Consider the following 17,530-nt stretch of genomic DNA (forward strand, 5'->3'; position numbering starts at 1 on the left):
TCATGTCTGGGGAGTTTGGTGGCCGGCGGTAGCGTTCAAACTCAGAAGATTGTTCCTGGAGCCACTCTGTAGCAGTTCTGGACGTGTCGGGTGTCACATTGTCTTGCTGAAATTGACCAAGTGCGACGGAACGCACAACGGACATGAATGGATACGGGTGATCAGATAGGACTATTCCGTAGTGTCACCTGTCAGAGTCGTATCTAGATGTATCAGGGGTCCCATATCACTCCAACTGCACACGCCTCAGACCATTACAGAGCCTCCACCAGCCTCAACAGTTCACTGCTGATATACAGGGTCCATGGATTCATCAGATTGTCTCTGCACCCGTTCACGTCCATCCGCTCGATACAATTTCAAACGAGTCCCGTCCGACCAGGCAACATATTTCCAGTCATCAACAGTCCAATGACGGTGTTGACGGGCCCAGGAGAGGTGTAAAGCTTTGTGTCGTGCAGTCATCAAAAGTACACTAGTGGGCCTTCGGCTCCGAAACCTAGTATCGATGATTTTCGTTGAATGGTTCGCACGCTACACTTGTTGGTGGCCCAGCATGGAACTCTACAGCAGTTCGCGGAAGGATTGCACTTCTGTCACGTTGAACCATTCTCTTCAATCGTCGTTGGTCCCGTTCTCGCAGGATCTTTTTCCGGCCACAGAGATGTCGGGGATTTGATGTTTTACCTGATTTCTGATATTTTCCGTACACTCGTGAAATGGTCGTACGGGAAAATCCCCACTTCATCGCTACTTCGGAGATGGTGTGTCCCACCGCTGGTGCGCCGACTGTAACACCACGTTCAAACTCAGTTAAATCTTGATAACCTGCCATTGTAGCAACAGTAACCGATCTAACAAATGCACCAGACATTTGTTGTCTTATGTAGGCGTTGTCGACCGCAGCGCCGTATTCTGCCTGTTTACACATCTCTGTATTAGAATACGTATGCCTATACCATTTCCTTTGCCGCTTCACTGTATAATCTACGACATACAACGCTGCTATTATACATATAAAATCACATTTACCAGACTGAACCTGGTTTTATCGGTTAGAAGAGTAATCCGTCCAATTCAAAAGCAACATTTACATTATACGTCACAGGATAGTACAGACGTTTGGTAGCAATTACGCTGTTGATGTAGGCCGAAAGGCAACTGCGGGCAGGTGACGTCTGCCACATTTGCCACAGGCAGATGTGTTATAATAACGACGTTGTGTATCGTAGATACTGCGTCATCAGTACTTTTTCTTATTTACACACGTGAAGATGGTTCATGTGGAACAGAAACTGGTCACAGTTTTTAGATACAAATGCAGTGTACACAGTCAGTAATATTTGTTATAAAATAAATTAATTAGTTAGTTAAGTGTTCCATTGCTCAGTCTCACAGTAACCGTTATGATCTGGACCGTGTCAAGTGCGTAAGAAATGCACACATGAATGAAAAGCCTTCTTTAAAAAAAAAAGTTTAAAATTTGTATTACCTACCCCATTCCCTTAAATGGCAGAAAATACATATATTATACCTATAGATGTATTTATTCCTATTCAAGAATTCGTCTATGATATAGAAGGAGTTGTCAAGTAGATATGACTTCAATTTATTTTTAACACTGTTACTTCTGTCTGTCAGACATTTTATTTCAACTGGTAATTTATAGAAAAGTTTTACAGCAGTATATTTTATCCCTTTCTCTATCAAAGATAGGTTAAGTAGAGGGCAGTGTAAGTCATCCTTTCTTCTGCCACTATAATCATCAATGTCACTGCTGTTAGTGGTCCATCTTGTTGAGAACAAATTTTATGACTGAATAAATGTGCTGTGAGGCTGTTGTAAGAATTCCTAACCTTTTAAAGATATGCCTACAAAATATGCGACTATGAGCCCCATACTTTATTCTAACCACTTTCTTTTGCGCAGTGAATACTTTTCGCCTATGTGTTGAGTTACCCCAAAATAATATTCTGTATGACATCAGAGAGTGAAAGTTTGCAAAGTAGCTTAGCTTGCTAATTCTAGATCCTCATAATTAGCAATTATTCTGATTGCAAAAGTTGCTGAACCTAGTCGCTGTAGGAGATCCAAAATATGAATTTTCCAATCAAGATTCTTATCTATATGTACACACAAAAACTTAGTATGATCTACTCTGTCTACTGACTTCTGTTGATATGTTATATTTATTGAAGGAACTATACTCCTTGCAGTAGAAAATTGGATGTACTGAGTTTTTTTCAAAGTTCACAGCAAGCCCACTCGCAGAAAACTAATCAATATTATTTGTATCATTTTCTATTAGAGTTTCTTTAGTGGATTAAAAATGATGCTTGTATCATCAGCAAACAGTGTCAGTTTAGCTTCTTGTTTCAGATAAGGAGGGAGGTCATTCACATATATCAAGAACAGAATGGGACCAATGATCGAACCCTGTGGCACACCTAATGTAATTTCACACCAGTTAGATGAAGTGGCAAACTTCCTTAAACCATTAAAACCCTATAAAGAAACTTTTTGCTTTCTGTTCTGTAGATATGACTTAAACCACTCATATGCTGTTCCATTTATACCATACAATTGTAATTTATGTAACATATTATCATGGTTCAAACAATCAAACGCTTTGGATAAGTTACAGAAAATTTCTATTGGTGACATTTTACTGTTTAAAGAGTCGCTAATGTGGACAGTGAAATTGGATATTGCTGTCTCAGTGGAACAGCATTTTTGAAATCCACACTGTGGTTTACTAAGTATCCCATTACTGCCGAGATGGCTAACCACTCTCGAGTACATTAGTTTCTTGACAATTTTTGAAAATGCTTCGAGCAAGGACACTGGCTGGTAATTATTGACGTCTGTGGTGTTCCCTTTTTTGTAGAGAGGCTTGACAATAGTATATTTTAACCTGTCTGGGAAAATACCTTGAGTTAGTGATGTATTACAGATGTGACTCGCAACGTCAGCTGTAACTGCTCCACATTGTTTTAATAGCTTGTTAGAGATGTCATCTACTCCAACACAACATTTATTTTTCAAAGATTTAATGAACCTTATTTTTTCACAAGGGTTTGTTAGATGAAAATTAATCTGACTAGGATTTCTTAAAACTGACTCTTCCATGTACCACTTGGCTTTTTCCTTTGAGCTATTCTCACCAATTTTTTCACCTAGACTTAAGAAGTGGTTGTTGAATACATTAGCTACTTGTGTACTGTTGGTTAAGATGGTCTCATTCTCTTTATTAGTAATACTACCTACCCCACTGGTTACGTTTCCTGTTCCTGTCTCTCTTCTAGCAACATCCTATATAATTTGATTTTATTGCCTGAGTTGTTAACATCATTTGTAATCCACATATTTTTTTGATTAGCTGACAACTTTTCTCAGTATGTTACAATAATTTTATACTATGAAATTAATTCTGGGTCTTTACTAATTCTTGCTGCCTCATACAATTTTCTTTTCCTTTCTGAAGACACTTTAATACCTATAGTAATCCAAGGTTTCTTTGGAAACTGTTTGGATTTACATTTAGTAATTTTTTGGGGCAACAGTGTTCAAAAAGGAGTGTAAATTTATTAAGAAATATGTTACATTTATCACTGGCATTGGGCTCATTATATACATCTCCCCAATTAACATTTCTTAAACTCTCTCTGAAGTGTTTGATGGACACCGGGTTGAGCAGCCTTACACTTTTACTTAATGTATGCCCTGCTAAGTTTTGTAACTTAATCAGTTGTGCATCATGGCCTGATAATTCATTTATCACAGGGAAAGCATGTGTTAATTTTACATCCTCTTGCCATACAAATACATTATCTATTAGAGTGCTACTGTCTTGAGCTATACATGCAGGGAAATTGATCACTGATTGTAAGTTATATGTCATTAATAACACTTCTAGTTCACTTTTTCTATCAGAATTGCTTAGAAAATTTGCACTGTAATCACCACAGATTCTTTTTGTCTGACAGACAGCATAATAGTGAGTCAAACGTTTTTCATAAAATAGCTCCCAATCTCCTAATGGGGACCCGTACACTGATGGTAATATCAACGCTACATTATCTAGCTGTAGTTCACATGAACAAACTTCAAAGTGATGATCAACACAAAATTTGCTTACTTCTACAGTTTTGTATTCATGCCCTTGTTTTGTGTTAAATGGCAACTCCTCCTTTACCCATAGTAGATGTGCAAGTGTAAGATGCTAAATTATACCCATTTATACTGACACTTTCCATCCCCGCAGTTAGATGGTATTCAGGGAGACAGAGTATATCAATATCATTATTATTTTTGAGATTCTCTACTTTATTTTTTATTCCCCTGATATTTTGATGAAGTAAATTGATAGTACCCTCAGCTCTATCTTTATTTACTGTACATGAAGCTTCTTTTATTCTAAGTGAGTGTGGATTTTCTCCGAAGACAACGTTTCAGTTTTGGCAAACTCACTATTATCGCCTACCTGGATGGTCTTGATCTCGATGTTGGTGGCGGCGTCGTCCTGTGGCAGGCGGTCGCGCGCCTTGGAGCAGCCGAAGAGCGCCGACAGGTCCCACGGGATAGACCACTGCGCCAGGTGCAGCAGGAACAGCTCCTTCCACGACTCCTGCAGCAGCAGCAGCTGCCGGCACGCCCACACAGCGCTCTAGTACCAGTGAGGACAACTAGAGTTGCTGCTAAGGCTAAAAATAAGGGTCGTCCCACAGGGCACTGTTTTTGGCCCACTGATTTTATGAGCGTGTTCTGAAATGGTATCGATGAAGTTCGTTGTACTCTAGAGGCAACCACGAAATCTTCAGAATAACCGAAAATGAGGACTGACGCTTTGATTGCGTGATCCAAAACCCACTTGAGTCCTACCTTCTTTATGTGCAAGCAAGTAAGATGAGAGATTGTGGCAGGATATACTACGGCGTGCAGAAAAGGACACACTACGGCTAGTGAGCGTTTAGAAGTTAGACCCGCCGAGGACACGAGAAATGGCCCAGTCGGCTGAGACTGCGCTGCTTGGTGGGGGCTACGCACCTGGTCCCTCTTGGAGAGCGTCTGGAAGGGTGCGAGGCAGCGGACCCACCGCACCGCCATAAACAGCAGCCGTGCCGTCGTCTCCTGCAACAGAGAACACACACGCTGACCACACGACCGGTCCTGTACAGGCGTGAGCCGAGTTGCTGAGAGATGGGCAAACTCGTTCATCCTTGGGAACTAGTTCACTGCTGATTGTTCTTTTTTGGGAACCGTTCATTTTTACTCGTTCACCGTTCATCTGTGCTTCGTATATGGTTCTTATGAAAAAATGAAAACTAGTAGTGTAGGTGACAGAAGGATGGAGGGCACCAAGAGGGGGCACTTGCCTCCCCCCTGGAGTAAACAGTTTTTATTCATTACAGAATTCTTACACACTTTTAGAAGTAATTTCTGTGATTCTGCAGAACCTCTCGTTTAGCCAACTGTAGCCTTGTGTGGCTGATCGCAGGGAAATAACATTGGGTGGCGCACAGAAAACCGGCCTCGAGTACAGACTGCTCGCCAATTACGGACAATGTGTTGCCCGTTACGAGCAGATACAACAAACAGACAAACATGTAATAATTAGGCAGTGAAGAAATAACAAGCTAATGCAAGCAGCCATGGCGAAACAATCGATGATGATGTGTAGAGAGCTGGAGAAGAGAACAGGAAAATCTCACGCGACGTGCATGGGCTATAGCACATGTAGTCTTGTAAACCTGTTGGTGGCTGTTTCCCAACTTAATAGCCCACAAGTGTCTTGTATAAAATTCTTCGTTTCGACTTCCACTACATAGCTATGCTACGTTGTAAACAATAATCGTTTACACCCTATATATACTTCACGTTGTCTCTGAGTTCGTAGGCGAAGTAGACTTTATGGAAGCATAAAATAAAATGTGGTTTTCTCATCATACTTGCGTTACACGCTTAGTAAAAATTAGGTTTTTATGTTGCATTATGAAAGTTAATGCAGCAATAATAATAATAATTAAGTTCGCAGTAGTAAAGTTTTTGGTTTGAAAGCTCCTTCTGAACAAATGTTTTTGAGATAATAAGTAAATACGATTTTTTGGCAACGTATGTCTTTTCAAATGGAGAGGCGCCGCTTTTCCTACTGAGCCAAAATGACCCACAACCCACTTTTTTTTCAAAGAAACCAAACTAGAAGGTAATGCAAATTGGAAACAACCAAACTTAAAAATAATTAGAGCCTTCCTAAATGTAAAGTTTTGTATATGAAAGATACACGAAAATCGTTTTGTATGAATTTTCTTACACTAAAAATTAAGCAAATTATTGAAAGTTAGTTGCTAAATCAAGTCGATGAAACCAAAAAATATATGAATAACAAAAAAAACTTGCCTTGTTATAAGTATGTCTTCTGCTGTTCACCGATATAATGAAGTGAACGTAATTTTTATGTAATTTACGTAACTATAAAATACTTTTTGATTACCGGTCGCGGACGCTGAATAGCCAGACTCAAGTGCAAGAACAGTTTGGAACACATGTAAAATGGGCGAGTGCAGTGAACGAAACGAACAACTGCATACTGAAATAACTAGGAGCAGTCGGCAGTGGAACTGAGACACGTGGTCATGCGAAGAACGACGAGTGCGGCCGAGGGAGACCGAGACTGAGACGAGCACGCGACCGAGGCTGGAACGAGAACTGCCGAAGTGACCGCCGCGACCGAAGTGAACTAGAGAACTATGAACCGATCGTTCCTCGTTGCCGGGAACTATAAGTAGACCGCCACGACCGAAGTGAACTGTGAACCGATCGTTCATCGTTCCCGGGAACTATTAGTAGACCGCCGCGACCGAAGTGAACTATGAACCTATCGTTCGTTGGAATTCGTTCCTCGGTTCTTTCGTTCACAGCAAACACGTGGTGGCAAACGTTAGCCGGACGAGAGGGGTAGCCCCAGCGCACGGTCCAGCCGCGTGGCTGGGATTTCCGCTGTGACGAGGACTGTGCATTGTGACAATGGAGGAGACACGCCGGAAGTGCCAAAGATGGCGGACATTTCACCGTTCGTATAGAAATTAATAGTAGCCAGATGAATCATGATACCTCAAAAGAAACATGTACATTACTGTTATTTGCACGAGGATTCTGATGGTGTAATCAGATTTTCAGTGTCTTTATTAGTTTAAAATTTGGTATCTGACGGTAAATTATACAAGTAACACGCAGCAACGAATTTCCAAAATATAAACGCTTCATCCGATTTTAAAAATCGCCGAGTCTTTAGAAAGCTATTAGTGTAAACCTAAATTGGTATGAATTATAGGCATGTAACTTAAATAGTACACGAGTTATTGGAGGTCAAAGTGGCCGATTACTATCGATCGCGTCAGGCCATAAGTACTCCACAGTTATGCGAGAAAACGGTAGCAGCATGCTTATAAATATATTGATTCACCCATATCTTTGTTAATATCCGATATAAGCTATTCATGACGAAACTGGTCAATTATGTACTGTGTTTTAGAAAGCACAGAGACGTTAGGCTCCTGGCCTACCTTTTGCTTCCTTTCTTTTGATGTATGTTTATTTAATTGTTTATCTATTTGGTAATGTATGATGGTCGAAGTAGAGGGGATATAAAATGTAGACTGGCAATGGCAAGGAAAGCGTTTCTGAAGAAGAGAAATTTGTTAACATCAAGTAGTGATTTAAGTGTCAGGAAGTCGTTTCTGAAAGTATTTGTATGGAGTGTAGCCATGTATGGAAGTGAAACATGGACGATAAATAGAAACATGGACGATAAATAGTTTAGACAAGAAGAGAATAGAAGCTTTCGAAATGTGGTGCTACAGAAGATTGCTGAAGATTAGATGGGTAGATCACATAACTAATGAGGAGGTATTGAATAGAACTGGGGAAAAGAGGAGTTTGTGACACAACTTGACTAGAAGAAGGGATCGGTTGGTAGGAAATGTTCTGAGGCATCAAGGGATCAGCAATTTAGTACTGGAGGGCAGCATGGAGGGTAAAAATCGTAGAGGGAGACCAAGAGATGAATACAATAAGCAGATTCGGAAGGATTTCGGCTGCAGTAGGTACCGGGAGATGAAGAGGCTTGCACAGGATAGAGTTGCATGGAGAGCTGCATCAAACCAGTCTCAGGACTGAAGACCACAACAACAACAACATTTAGTAATGTGTGTTAGAGCGTGTTTATGGTCCAGCCGTATGAATATTTAATTCATTTCAGGTTATTTAAATGTAACTACAGTAATTCGTTTGTATTTAAATATGTGTGTGGGTGCGTTGGCTTGAAGATACAGCGCGAGCGCTCTAGCCAATCACAGCGCTCGTGAATAGGGAGACTGGATGGAAGCGAGTTCGAGAGAGAGGACACGAGGCAGTTCTGGATAGTACGGCACAGGACACGGGAGTGAGTGTTGGACGCGGACCGTACAGCGCGACGGACGCACAGTCGGCGGAAAGATTTGGACAGTGGAGCAGTTCGCGCGTGGTCGCGGAGAATAGAAATACTTTGGAGTGCCGACTTGTGCACTTGTGAGAATTCCGTGGCTTCAACAGTGAAGACGTAGTATGCGTTTAGAAGTGAATATATCGCGAGCTGTGTTGTTGTTCATAACTAATTACCTGCTGTAGGAATCTATTGTTTCCCTGTTACTCAACTTATGTTTTACTTAATTGCTGGACCGTCGACTCCAATAAGTGTTTTGCAGAAATATACCGCATTCTCAAAAGTACTTCTACTATCGTACTCATCATTTAAAGTCGTTAAGATAGCACCTGCAGATTTTATTTAATTGCAATCTTTCATTTATAAATTTATATGTTACATTCATAATTCGCAATTGCCGAGTGATAAAAACCTTCGACCATTCGATTCATGTGTGTATTCTTATCATATACTGTAGACTGTACAGTATTTGGCCTGTAATGCGGCAACTACGTATCCCAGCCCCTAGACAACGAAACCAGCCAAAACTTTTAATATTTCAACGCTGAGCGTGAGGGTACGTAGTTGGGGACCATTTGTTTCATATTTATTTGAAAGCCCGTACTACCCCGCGGTAGTATCGATAGGCGTTTCTCTCGAGAGCCCAGAGCGTTTAACTACACTCCTGGAAATTGAAATAAGAACACCGTGAATTCATTGCCCCAGGAAGGGGAAACTTTATTGACACATTCCTGCGGTCAGATACATCACATGATCACACTGACAGAACCACAGGCACATAGACACAGGCAACAGAGCATGCACAATGTCGGCACTAGTACAGTGTATATCCACCTTTCGCAGCAATGCAGGCTGCTATTCTCCCATGGAGACGATCGTAGAGATGCTGGATGTAGTCCTGTGGGACGGCTTGCCATGCCATTTCCACCTGGCGCCTCAGTTGGACCAGCGTTCGTGCTGGACGTGCAGACCGCGTGAGACGACGCTTCATCCAGTCCCAAACATGCTCAATGGGGGACAGATCCGGAGATCTTGCTGGCTAGGGTAGTTGACTTACACCTTCTAGAGCACGTTGGGTGGCACGGGATACATGTGGACGTGCATTGTCCTGTTGGAACAGCAAGTTCCCTTGCCGGTCTAGGAATGGTAGAACGATGGGTTCGATGACGGTTTGGATGTACCGTGCACTATTCAGTGTCCCCTCGACGATCACCAGTGGTGTACGGCCAGTGTAGGAGATCGCTCCCCACACCATGATGCCGAGTGTTGGCCCTGTGTGCCTCGGTCGTATGCAGTCCTGATTGTGGCGCTCACCTGCACGGCGCCAAACACGCATACGACCATCATTGGCACCAAGGCAGAAGCGACTCTCATCGCTGAAGACGACACGTCTCCATTCGTCCCTCCATTCACGCCTGTCGCGACACCACTGGAGGCGGGCTGCACGATGTTGGGGCGTGAGCGGAAGACGGCCTAACGGTGTGCGGGACCGTAGCCCAGCTTCATGGAGACGGTTGCGAATGGTCCTCGCCGATACCCCAGGAGCAACAGTGTCCCTAATTTGCTGGGAAGTGGCGGTGCGGTCCCCTACGGCACTGCGTAGGATCCTACGGTCTTGGCGTGCATCCGTGCGTCGCTGAGGTCCGGTCCCAGGTCGACGGGCACGTGCACCTTCCGCCGACCACTGGCGACAACATCGATGTACTGTGGAGACCTCACGCCCCACGTGTTGAGCAATTCGGCGGTACGTCCACCCGGCCTCCCGCATGCCCACTATACGCCCTCGCTCAAAGTCCGTCAACTGCACATACGGTTCACGTCCACGCTGTCGCGGCATGCTACCAGTGTTAAAGACTGCGATGGAGCTCCGTATGCCACGGCAAACTGGCTGACACTGACGGCGGCGGTGCACAAATGCTGCGCAGCTAGCGCCATTCGACGGCCAACACCGCGGTTCCTGGTGTGTCCGCTGTGCCGTGCGTGTGATCATTGCTTGTACAGCCCTCTCGCAGTGTCCGGAGCAAGTATGGTGGGTCTGACACACCGGTGTCAATGTGTTCTTTTTTCCATTTCCAGGAGTGTATTAGATCGCCTGAGCAACGAGAGGTACCAAACGACTGGAAAAAAAGCGCAGGTCATTCCCGTTTTTAAGAAAGGCCGTAAGACAGATCCACACAATCACAGACCTACATCGTTGACATCAATCTGTTGTAGAATTATGGAACATGTTTTATGCTCAAGAATTATTACGTACTTGGAAAATGAACAGCTCCTCTATAAAAATCTACAGGGATTCCGCAAACAGAGATCATGCGAAACTCAGCTTGCTCTGTTCCTCCGTGAGGAACATTCGCTTCAGAACTGTTCCTGAGATTCGACAGACAGTAGACCGCTCCATTCGCACCATCAACAGAACAGGCTCTGATAATAGTTTACTACCTCTTCCACATCGCTGGCTACGGTTTCTACACAACGCTGGTGACTACTTTGAAGGACAGTAACAGGTGCAAACATGTAACTCTTTTGTATCGGTTGTGAATAACTAGCTGCCACTATTTAAGTTCCAACCCTCATATTATGATGATGACTACCTGAAGCCAAATCCGGAAAGATGCAGGTATGTGCCTTTCATGTGAGTAACCGGGACTGTTTAGGTTTTTATATTGGTAAACTGTATGAAAATAACTGGCTGTGCTGTGTGCAGTCTGTGGCTGGGTGACATTGTTGCAATATTCGCTAATGTAGTGTTGGGCTGTTGGCTGTTAACAGCGCGTAGCGTAATAGCGTTGCGCAGTTGGAGGTGAGCCGCCAGCAGTGGTGGATGTGGGGAGAGAGATAGCGGAATTTTGAGAGCGGACGATCTGGACGTGTGTCCATCAGAAAGAGTAAATTTGTAATATTGGATATCATGGACTGATATATATATATATATATATATATATAATCACTTTTGAACACTATTGAGGTAAATACATTGTTTGTTCTCTATCAAAATCTTTCATTTGCTAACTATGCCTATCAGTAGTTAGTGCCTTCAGTAGTTTGAATCTTTCATTTAGCTGGCACTAGTGGCGCTCGCTGTATTGCAGTAGTTCGAGTAACGAAGATTTTTGTGAGGTAAGTGATTTGTGAAACGTATAGGTTAATGTTAGTCAGGGCCATTCTTTCGTAGGGATTTTTGAAAGTCAGATTGCTTGCGCTAAAAATATTGTATGTCACTTTAGTGAATTCAGTTTTGCTCAGCTGTTTGAAAATCAAATAACATAAGATGTTTGTCAGCACAGTAATTCATTAATTTTTCTAAGGGGACGTTTCAAGCACTACTTGGAGAGGGCAGCAACTACACTACTGGCCATTAAAATTGCTACACCACGAAGATGATGTGCTGCAGACGCGAAATTTAACCGACAGGAAGAAGATGCAAAGCTGGCGCCGGTGGCGATACCTACAACGTGCTGACATGAGGAACGTTTCCAACCGATTTCTCATACACAAAAAGCAGTTGACCGGCGTTGCCTGCTGAAACGTTGTTGTGATGCCTCGCGTAAAGAGGAGAAATGCGTACCATCACGTTTACGACTTTGATAAATGTCGGATCGTAGCCTATCACGATTGCGGTTTATAGTATCGCGACATTGATGCTCACGTTGGTCTAGATCCAATGACTGTTAGCAGAATATGGAATCGGTGGGTTCAGGAGGGTAGTACGGAACGCCGTGCTGGATCCCAACGGCCTCGTATCACTAGCAGTCGAGATGACAGGCATCTTATCCGCATGGCTGTAACGGATCGTGCAGCCACGTCTCGATCCCTGAGTCAACAGATGGGGACGTTTGCAAGACAACAACCATCTGCACGAACGGCTCGACGACGTTTGCAGCAACATGGACTATTAGCTCGGAGACCGTGGCTGCGGTTACCCTTGACGCTGCATCACAGGCAGGAGCGCCTGCGATGGTGTACTCAACGACGAACCTGGCTGCACGAATGGCAAAACGTCATTTTTTCGGATGAATGTATGTTCTGTTTACAGCATCATTATGGTCGTATCCGTGTTTGGCGACATCGCGGTGAACGCACATTGGAAGCGTGACTTTGTCATCGCGTATCACCCGGCGTGATGGTTAGGGGTGCCATTGGTTACACGTCTCGGTCACCTCTTGCTCGCATTGACGACACTTTGAACAGTGGACGCTACATTTCAGATGTGTTACGACCCGTGGCTCTACCCTTCATTCGACCTCTGCGAAACCCTACATTTCCGCAGGATAATGCACGACCGCATGTTGCAGGTCCTGTACGGGCCTTTCTGGATACAGAAAATGTTCGATTGCTGCCCTGGCCAGCACGTTCTTCAGATCTCTCACCAATTGAAAACGTCTGGTCAATGGTTGCCGAGCAACTGGCTCGTCACAATACGCCAGACACTACTCCTGATGAACTGTGGTATCGTGTTGAAGCTGCATGGGCAGCTGTACCTGTACACGCCTTCCAAGCTCTCTCTGACTCAATGCCCAGGCGTATCAAGGCCGTTATTACGGCCAAAGGTGGTTGTTCAAAAATGGTTCAAATGGCTCTGAGCACTATGGGACTTAACGTCTGAGTCATCAGTCCCCTAGAACTAAGAACTACTTAAACCTAACTAACCTAAGGACGTCATATACATCCATGCCCGAGGCAGGATTTGAACCTGCGACCGTAGCGGTCGCGCGGTTCCAGACTGTAGCGCCTAGAACCGCTTGGCCACCCTGGCCGGCTGGTGGTTGTTCTGGGCACTGATTTCTCAGGATCTATGCACCCAAATTGCGTGAATATGTAATCACATGTCAGTTCTAGTATAATATATTTGTCCAATAAATACGCGTTTATCATCTGCATTTCTTCTTGGTGTAGCAATTTTAATGGCCAGTAGTGTGTTTCACTACGGTACTTCAAAGTGCCTGCCAAGAAACAATGCTAGAAGTATCTGCTCGGAACATCACCCGTAGACTTCCTGGCACCACCTGGGGCTCACAGCCAAACGTGCTCGGTATATCTGCCCTGCCCCCTACGCTTCTCTGCAGCAGAATACGGGGCGCCAGTTTTGCGAAACTGCAAACACATGCCAAACTGGCGGAGGCGGCGTCGAATGAGACTGGACGCATTGTGACTCGCTGTCTGACGAGTAATCCCTGTCGACAATATTTATTAAATAGTGGGATAGCGCCAACTGACATCCGCAGAAAATTAGCCGTAGAAATGGGGAAAGGAAAGCAGAAAATCTCTCTCATACACCCATTGTTCGGATATCAACCACAGGGACGTAGGTCGAGGTCGGGAAGGAGCTTCATTTGCGCAACATCGGCAACTCCGTTAGCACCTGCAGCTATCCCGGAATTCATTAACCGAAAGAGTTGAGGAGAACATCAAAGAGGAACCCGCCACGGTTTTCCACCTGCCGTATTTGACATGAAAGGCACTAAACCGACTGACGGCAGGAGTGTCACGATGCGAGGCGAACCTCATAAACTCGCGCTTCATCACCGAAAATGAGTGCTGTGAGTGTGGTGACCTGCAGGACGCACAACGTCCCCCGGTCTGCAGAAACCTGCCAAACCCTTGCATCACAGAAGATCTACGGAATGGCAGTTATTGAACTATATGAAAAAAACGCAAAGTAGTTACAAACTACAGAGTACACACACTTTATTCAACACGTAAATGTAACTACAGATATTCGGATTTAGGTTATGACATGTTCGATATGCCTCCCATCATTGGCGATGATGTGGCGCAGACGAATAGCAAAATTCTGCACGACCCGCTGAAGTGTCGGAACATCGATGCTGTCGATGACCTCCTGAATGGCTGTTTTCAGCTCGGGAATGGTTCTAGGGTAATTGCTGTACATCGTGTCTTTAATATAGCACCACAAAGATGAGTCGCACGTTTTTAGATCCGGAGAATATGACGGCCAATCGAGGCCAATTCCAGTGGCCTCTTAGTTCCCCACAGCCAGAATGCGGTTCCCGAAGTGCTCCTCCAGCACATCAAACACTCTCCTGCTTCGATGGGATCTAGCTCCGTCTTGCATGAGCCACAGTTTGTCGGGATCGGGGTCACTTTGGATGACGGCGATGAAATCATCTTCCGAAACCTTCACGTACCGTTCGGTAGTTACCGTGGCATCAAAGAATATTGCGCCGATTAGTCCGTGATTGGACATTGCTCACCACACAGTCACCCGTTGAGGGTGAACAGACTTCTCGATCGCGAAATGTGGATTCTCAGTCCCCCAAAAGTCCCGATTTTGCTTATCCAAATGAAAGTGGGCTTCGTCGCTAAATGCGCGTAGTAAATCCCATCATGCCCCGCGGCCAACCGTGCAGTTTGAACGTCCTAACGCAAACCGTTCACAAGCTGTGACGATTTTATTTCATGTAGTTCAGTAATTGTCTTTTTTTTACCCTGCATATTCAGCAAGTGTTAAGCCCATCGAGACAGCGGAATTCTGTAGCTTACGGTCCATCTGTGTCTAACAGAAAATCAGCAGTGCCTGGAAGAATTTTGTTATTATTTTTGTTATTTTGTATTACCTAAGTCTTGGGACACAAAATGAAAATGAATAAATACAACAAACAAATCGCTGAAAATCTAGATGACTAGAAACATTGGCAAGAAAGCTAATTAAAAAAGCAAGGAAGATATGTGGTAAATGACGATAAAACGAAATTCACGAGGGCAGAAAGAAATTGCAAGAATAAAGGTAGGAAACCCTTCAGATTGATAACACCGTATTTGAAGAAGTAGACTAGTTTAAATGTGTAGAGGTTGTAATACACAATGGAAGTGACGAGGAACAAGAAAGAGAAGCGAGGATCGAAACGGCATCCGGAGATTCATACTCAATGAACTATTGTTTTTTTTTTTTTTTTTTTTCAAGGGGAACGAAAATAAGGATATATAAAACTAAGATGAGACCAGTGTTACTATATCGAGCAGAAATATGGAGAATAGATAAGTATAGAATGAAAGATATAGGTAGAAATGATAATCGAAACCCTCAGCTGCCAACGCGTGTTGTTGATATACCTCAATACGAGTGTGCGCATTCGCACAGAAGAACGTCAATGGCCGGTAAAGGCTACCCAGCCGTTGACCTTCTTCTGTGCGAATGCGCACACTTTGCCCGAACTATTACGGGAATCATCACCGTAGCTGGCTCGAGTAATGAGTGAATGGGCAAATATCCTTTAGGAACATTGCGAATGTAGGTTGTGGACAGTTGAGAATGTGTGTCTCACGGGAAGCGTGTAAGGGATAAGTTCCTGCAGTCGCGCTTTCCTCTGTTTCCTCTGTGCCCTCGGTGGCTCAGATGGATAGAGCGTCTACCATGTAAGCAGGAGATCCCGGGTTCGAATCCCAATCGGGGCACACATTTTCAGCTGTCCCCATTGAGGTATATCAACAACACCTGCTGGCAGCTAAGGGTTTCGATTAATTATCATTTCTTTCTAGAGAAGCTGCATGGTCATCATTGGTATCTGTTCTTTCGGAACAGCTACCATCTTCATAAAGATATTGGTCTTTGGAAACGAAATCCTGCGAAAGATGTTTGCACCAATTTATGAGGGGGGAGAATGGTGAGGACGAAAGAACTAGGAGCTGAGGGAGACATGTGATGAAGCAAATGTTGTTGGGGAATAGCGGGACGCTGATACAGATGAGCCGCCCTCGTCCATAGAAGAGAGGAGGGATCGAGTTTGAGAGAAGTGTCACGGATGAAACCGGAAGGACGAAGACCTTTAGGCAGATCGAAAATAAGCTGGAGAGACCAGGTGGGCGAGGATCTTGAGATTCTTGGAGTAAGGGAAGCAGATGCCAGGGACAGGACGTTGCGGGGGAGGCTGGCTGACAGTGCGGCTTGTGGGGCCAGGAGGGTGAGCGTAAGTAAGTTATTTTCCAGAAACTAACTGTGGAATCTGTAGATGGATTTATTTGCTCGTTATTTTTATTTACTTATTTAATCTCCTTATATAGGACCAGGGTTTCAGACGCACTGTGTTTTCTACATCATAATTGCCTGATAACTGACAATAATTTTAATATGACAAACAAGAATAAAATAGCATTAATAAAATTAAAAATGATTGCACTCTATGTGGAGACAATGTGAATAAATAGTACTGACAAAGAACTAAGAAACTTAATACTAGCAGTACTTCTACTATTGCTTCCGCTGCTGCTGCCACTAATAATAATAATAATAAATAGTTATAATGGCAATTACAAAACGTATTTATAAGTGTACAAAAGTGACAGCGAGCTGTGAGCACCAGCTGAGAGCACTGTGTGATGAGGAAGGTCTGGCTGGAAAGAAGGATGTGATGGGCTGACGAGTGAGTACGTGCACAAAGCTGGACATTACTGTCGCTTCAGTAGGTATGTCATTAGCTGTCTTTTGACGCTGGAGATGTTATTGAGTTCTCTGATATAATGAGGGAGGTGATTACAGAGAATGGTTCCAGTTACTGAAAAGGACTTCGAGAAAGTGGCTGAAAGATGGAGTGGGACAGACAGGATTTCGCTCTGCTGGGGATTGGTGTTTCTGACGTGTTCCTCAGATAAGAGCGATGAGTTGGAGGACAGACATGAGGAACAGTGTACGTTGATAAGGCAGCAGGGAAAACAGAGGGTATGGGAAGTTGTGCGCTGTCTGCACCTAGCCGTGCGTAAGGTTGCCAAAGTGTCCAACGTCACAGGCTTTCATAAGCAGCTCCACACACTGTGATCTTTCATGTGAAAGACACTGTAGCATAACATAGTTGCAATTACAACTGGAGGTATAATCATTAACACATGTTCCTTTTTCAGGTCAAAAGGGAAGAGACTTTTTATATTTTTGTAGGGCATGAGAAGATGCTGATGCCTTCTAGCACACTGAAAGTGCGTGGTCAGTGAAATTTTGATTTTCGTCACTTAATTTAAACGCTAAGCCGTTCCCGATATTTCGGGCTAATGGGAGTAGAATGATTAACAGGACGGCTTGGGTTTTGGATGGGTTAATCTTTC

The 17,530-nt window shown here is 43.9% G+C and overlaps 1 protein-coding gene across 1 annotated transcript in view; it reads right to left on the minus strand.

Moving 5' to 3' along the window:
- LOC126135263 (protein dissatisfaction-like) overlaps positions 1-17,530 on the minus strand; it is a 49,255-nt gene that overhangs the window by 20,163 nt on the left and 11,562 nt on the right. The window contains exons 3-4 of the mRNA XM_049915198.1: positions 5,047-5,130; positions 4,484-4,642 (exon numbers count right to left, since the gene is read on the minus strand). Coding sequence (XP_049771155.1) covers positions 4,484-4,642; positions 5,047-5,130 — 243 coding nt within the window. The remainder of the gene's footprint in view (positions 1-4,483; positions 4,643-5,046; positions 5,131-17,530) is intronic.

The sequence above is a fragment of the Schistocerca cancellata genome, chromosome 1, assembly GCF_023864275.1.
Source record: "Schistocerca cancellata isolate TAMUIC-IGC-003103 chromosome 1, iqSchCanc2.1, whole genome shotgun sequence".
NCBI classification, from domain to species: domain Eukaryota; kingdom Metazoa; phylum Arthropoda; class Insecta; order Orthoptera; family Acrididae; genus Schistocerca; species Schistocerca cancellata.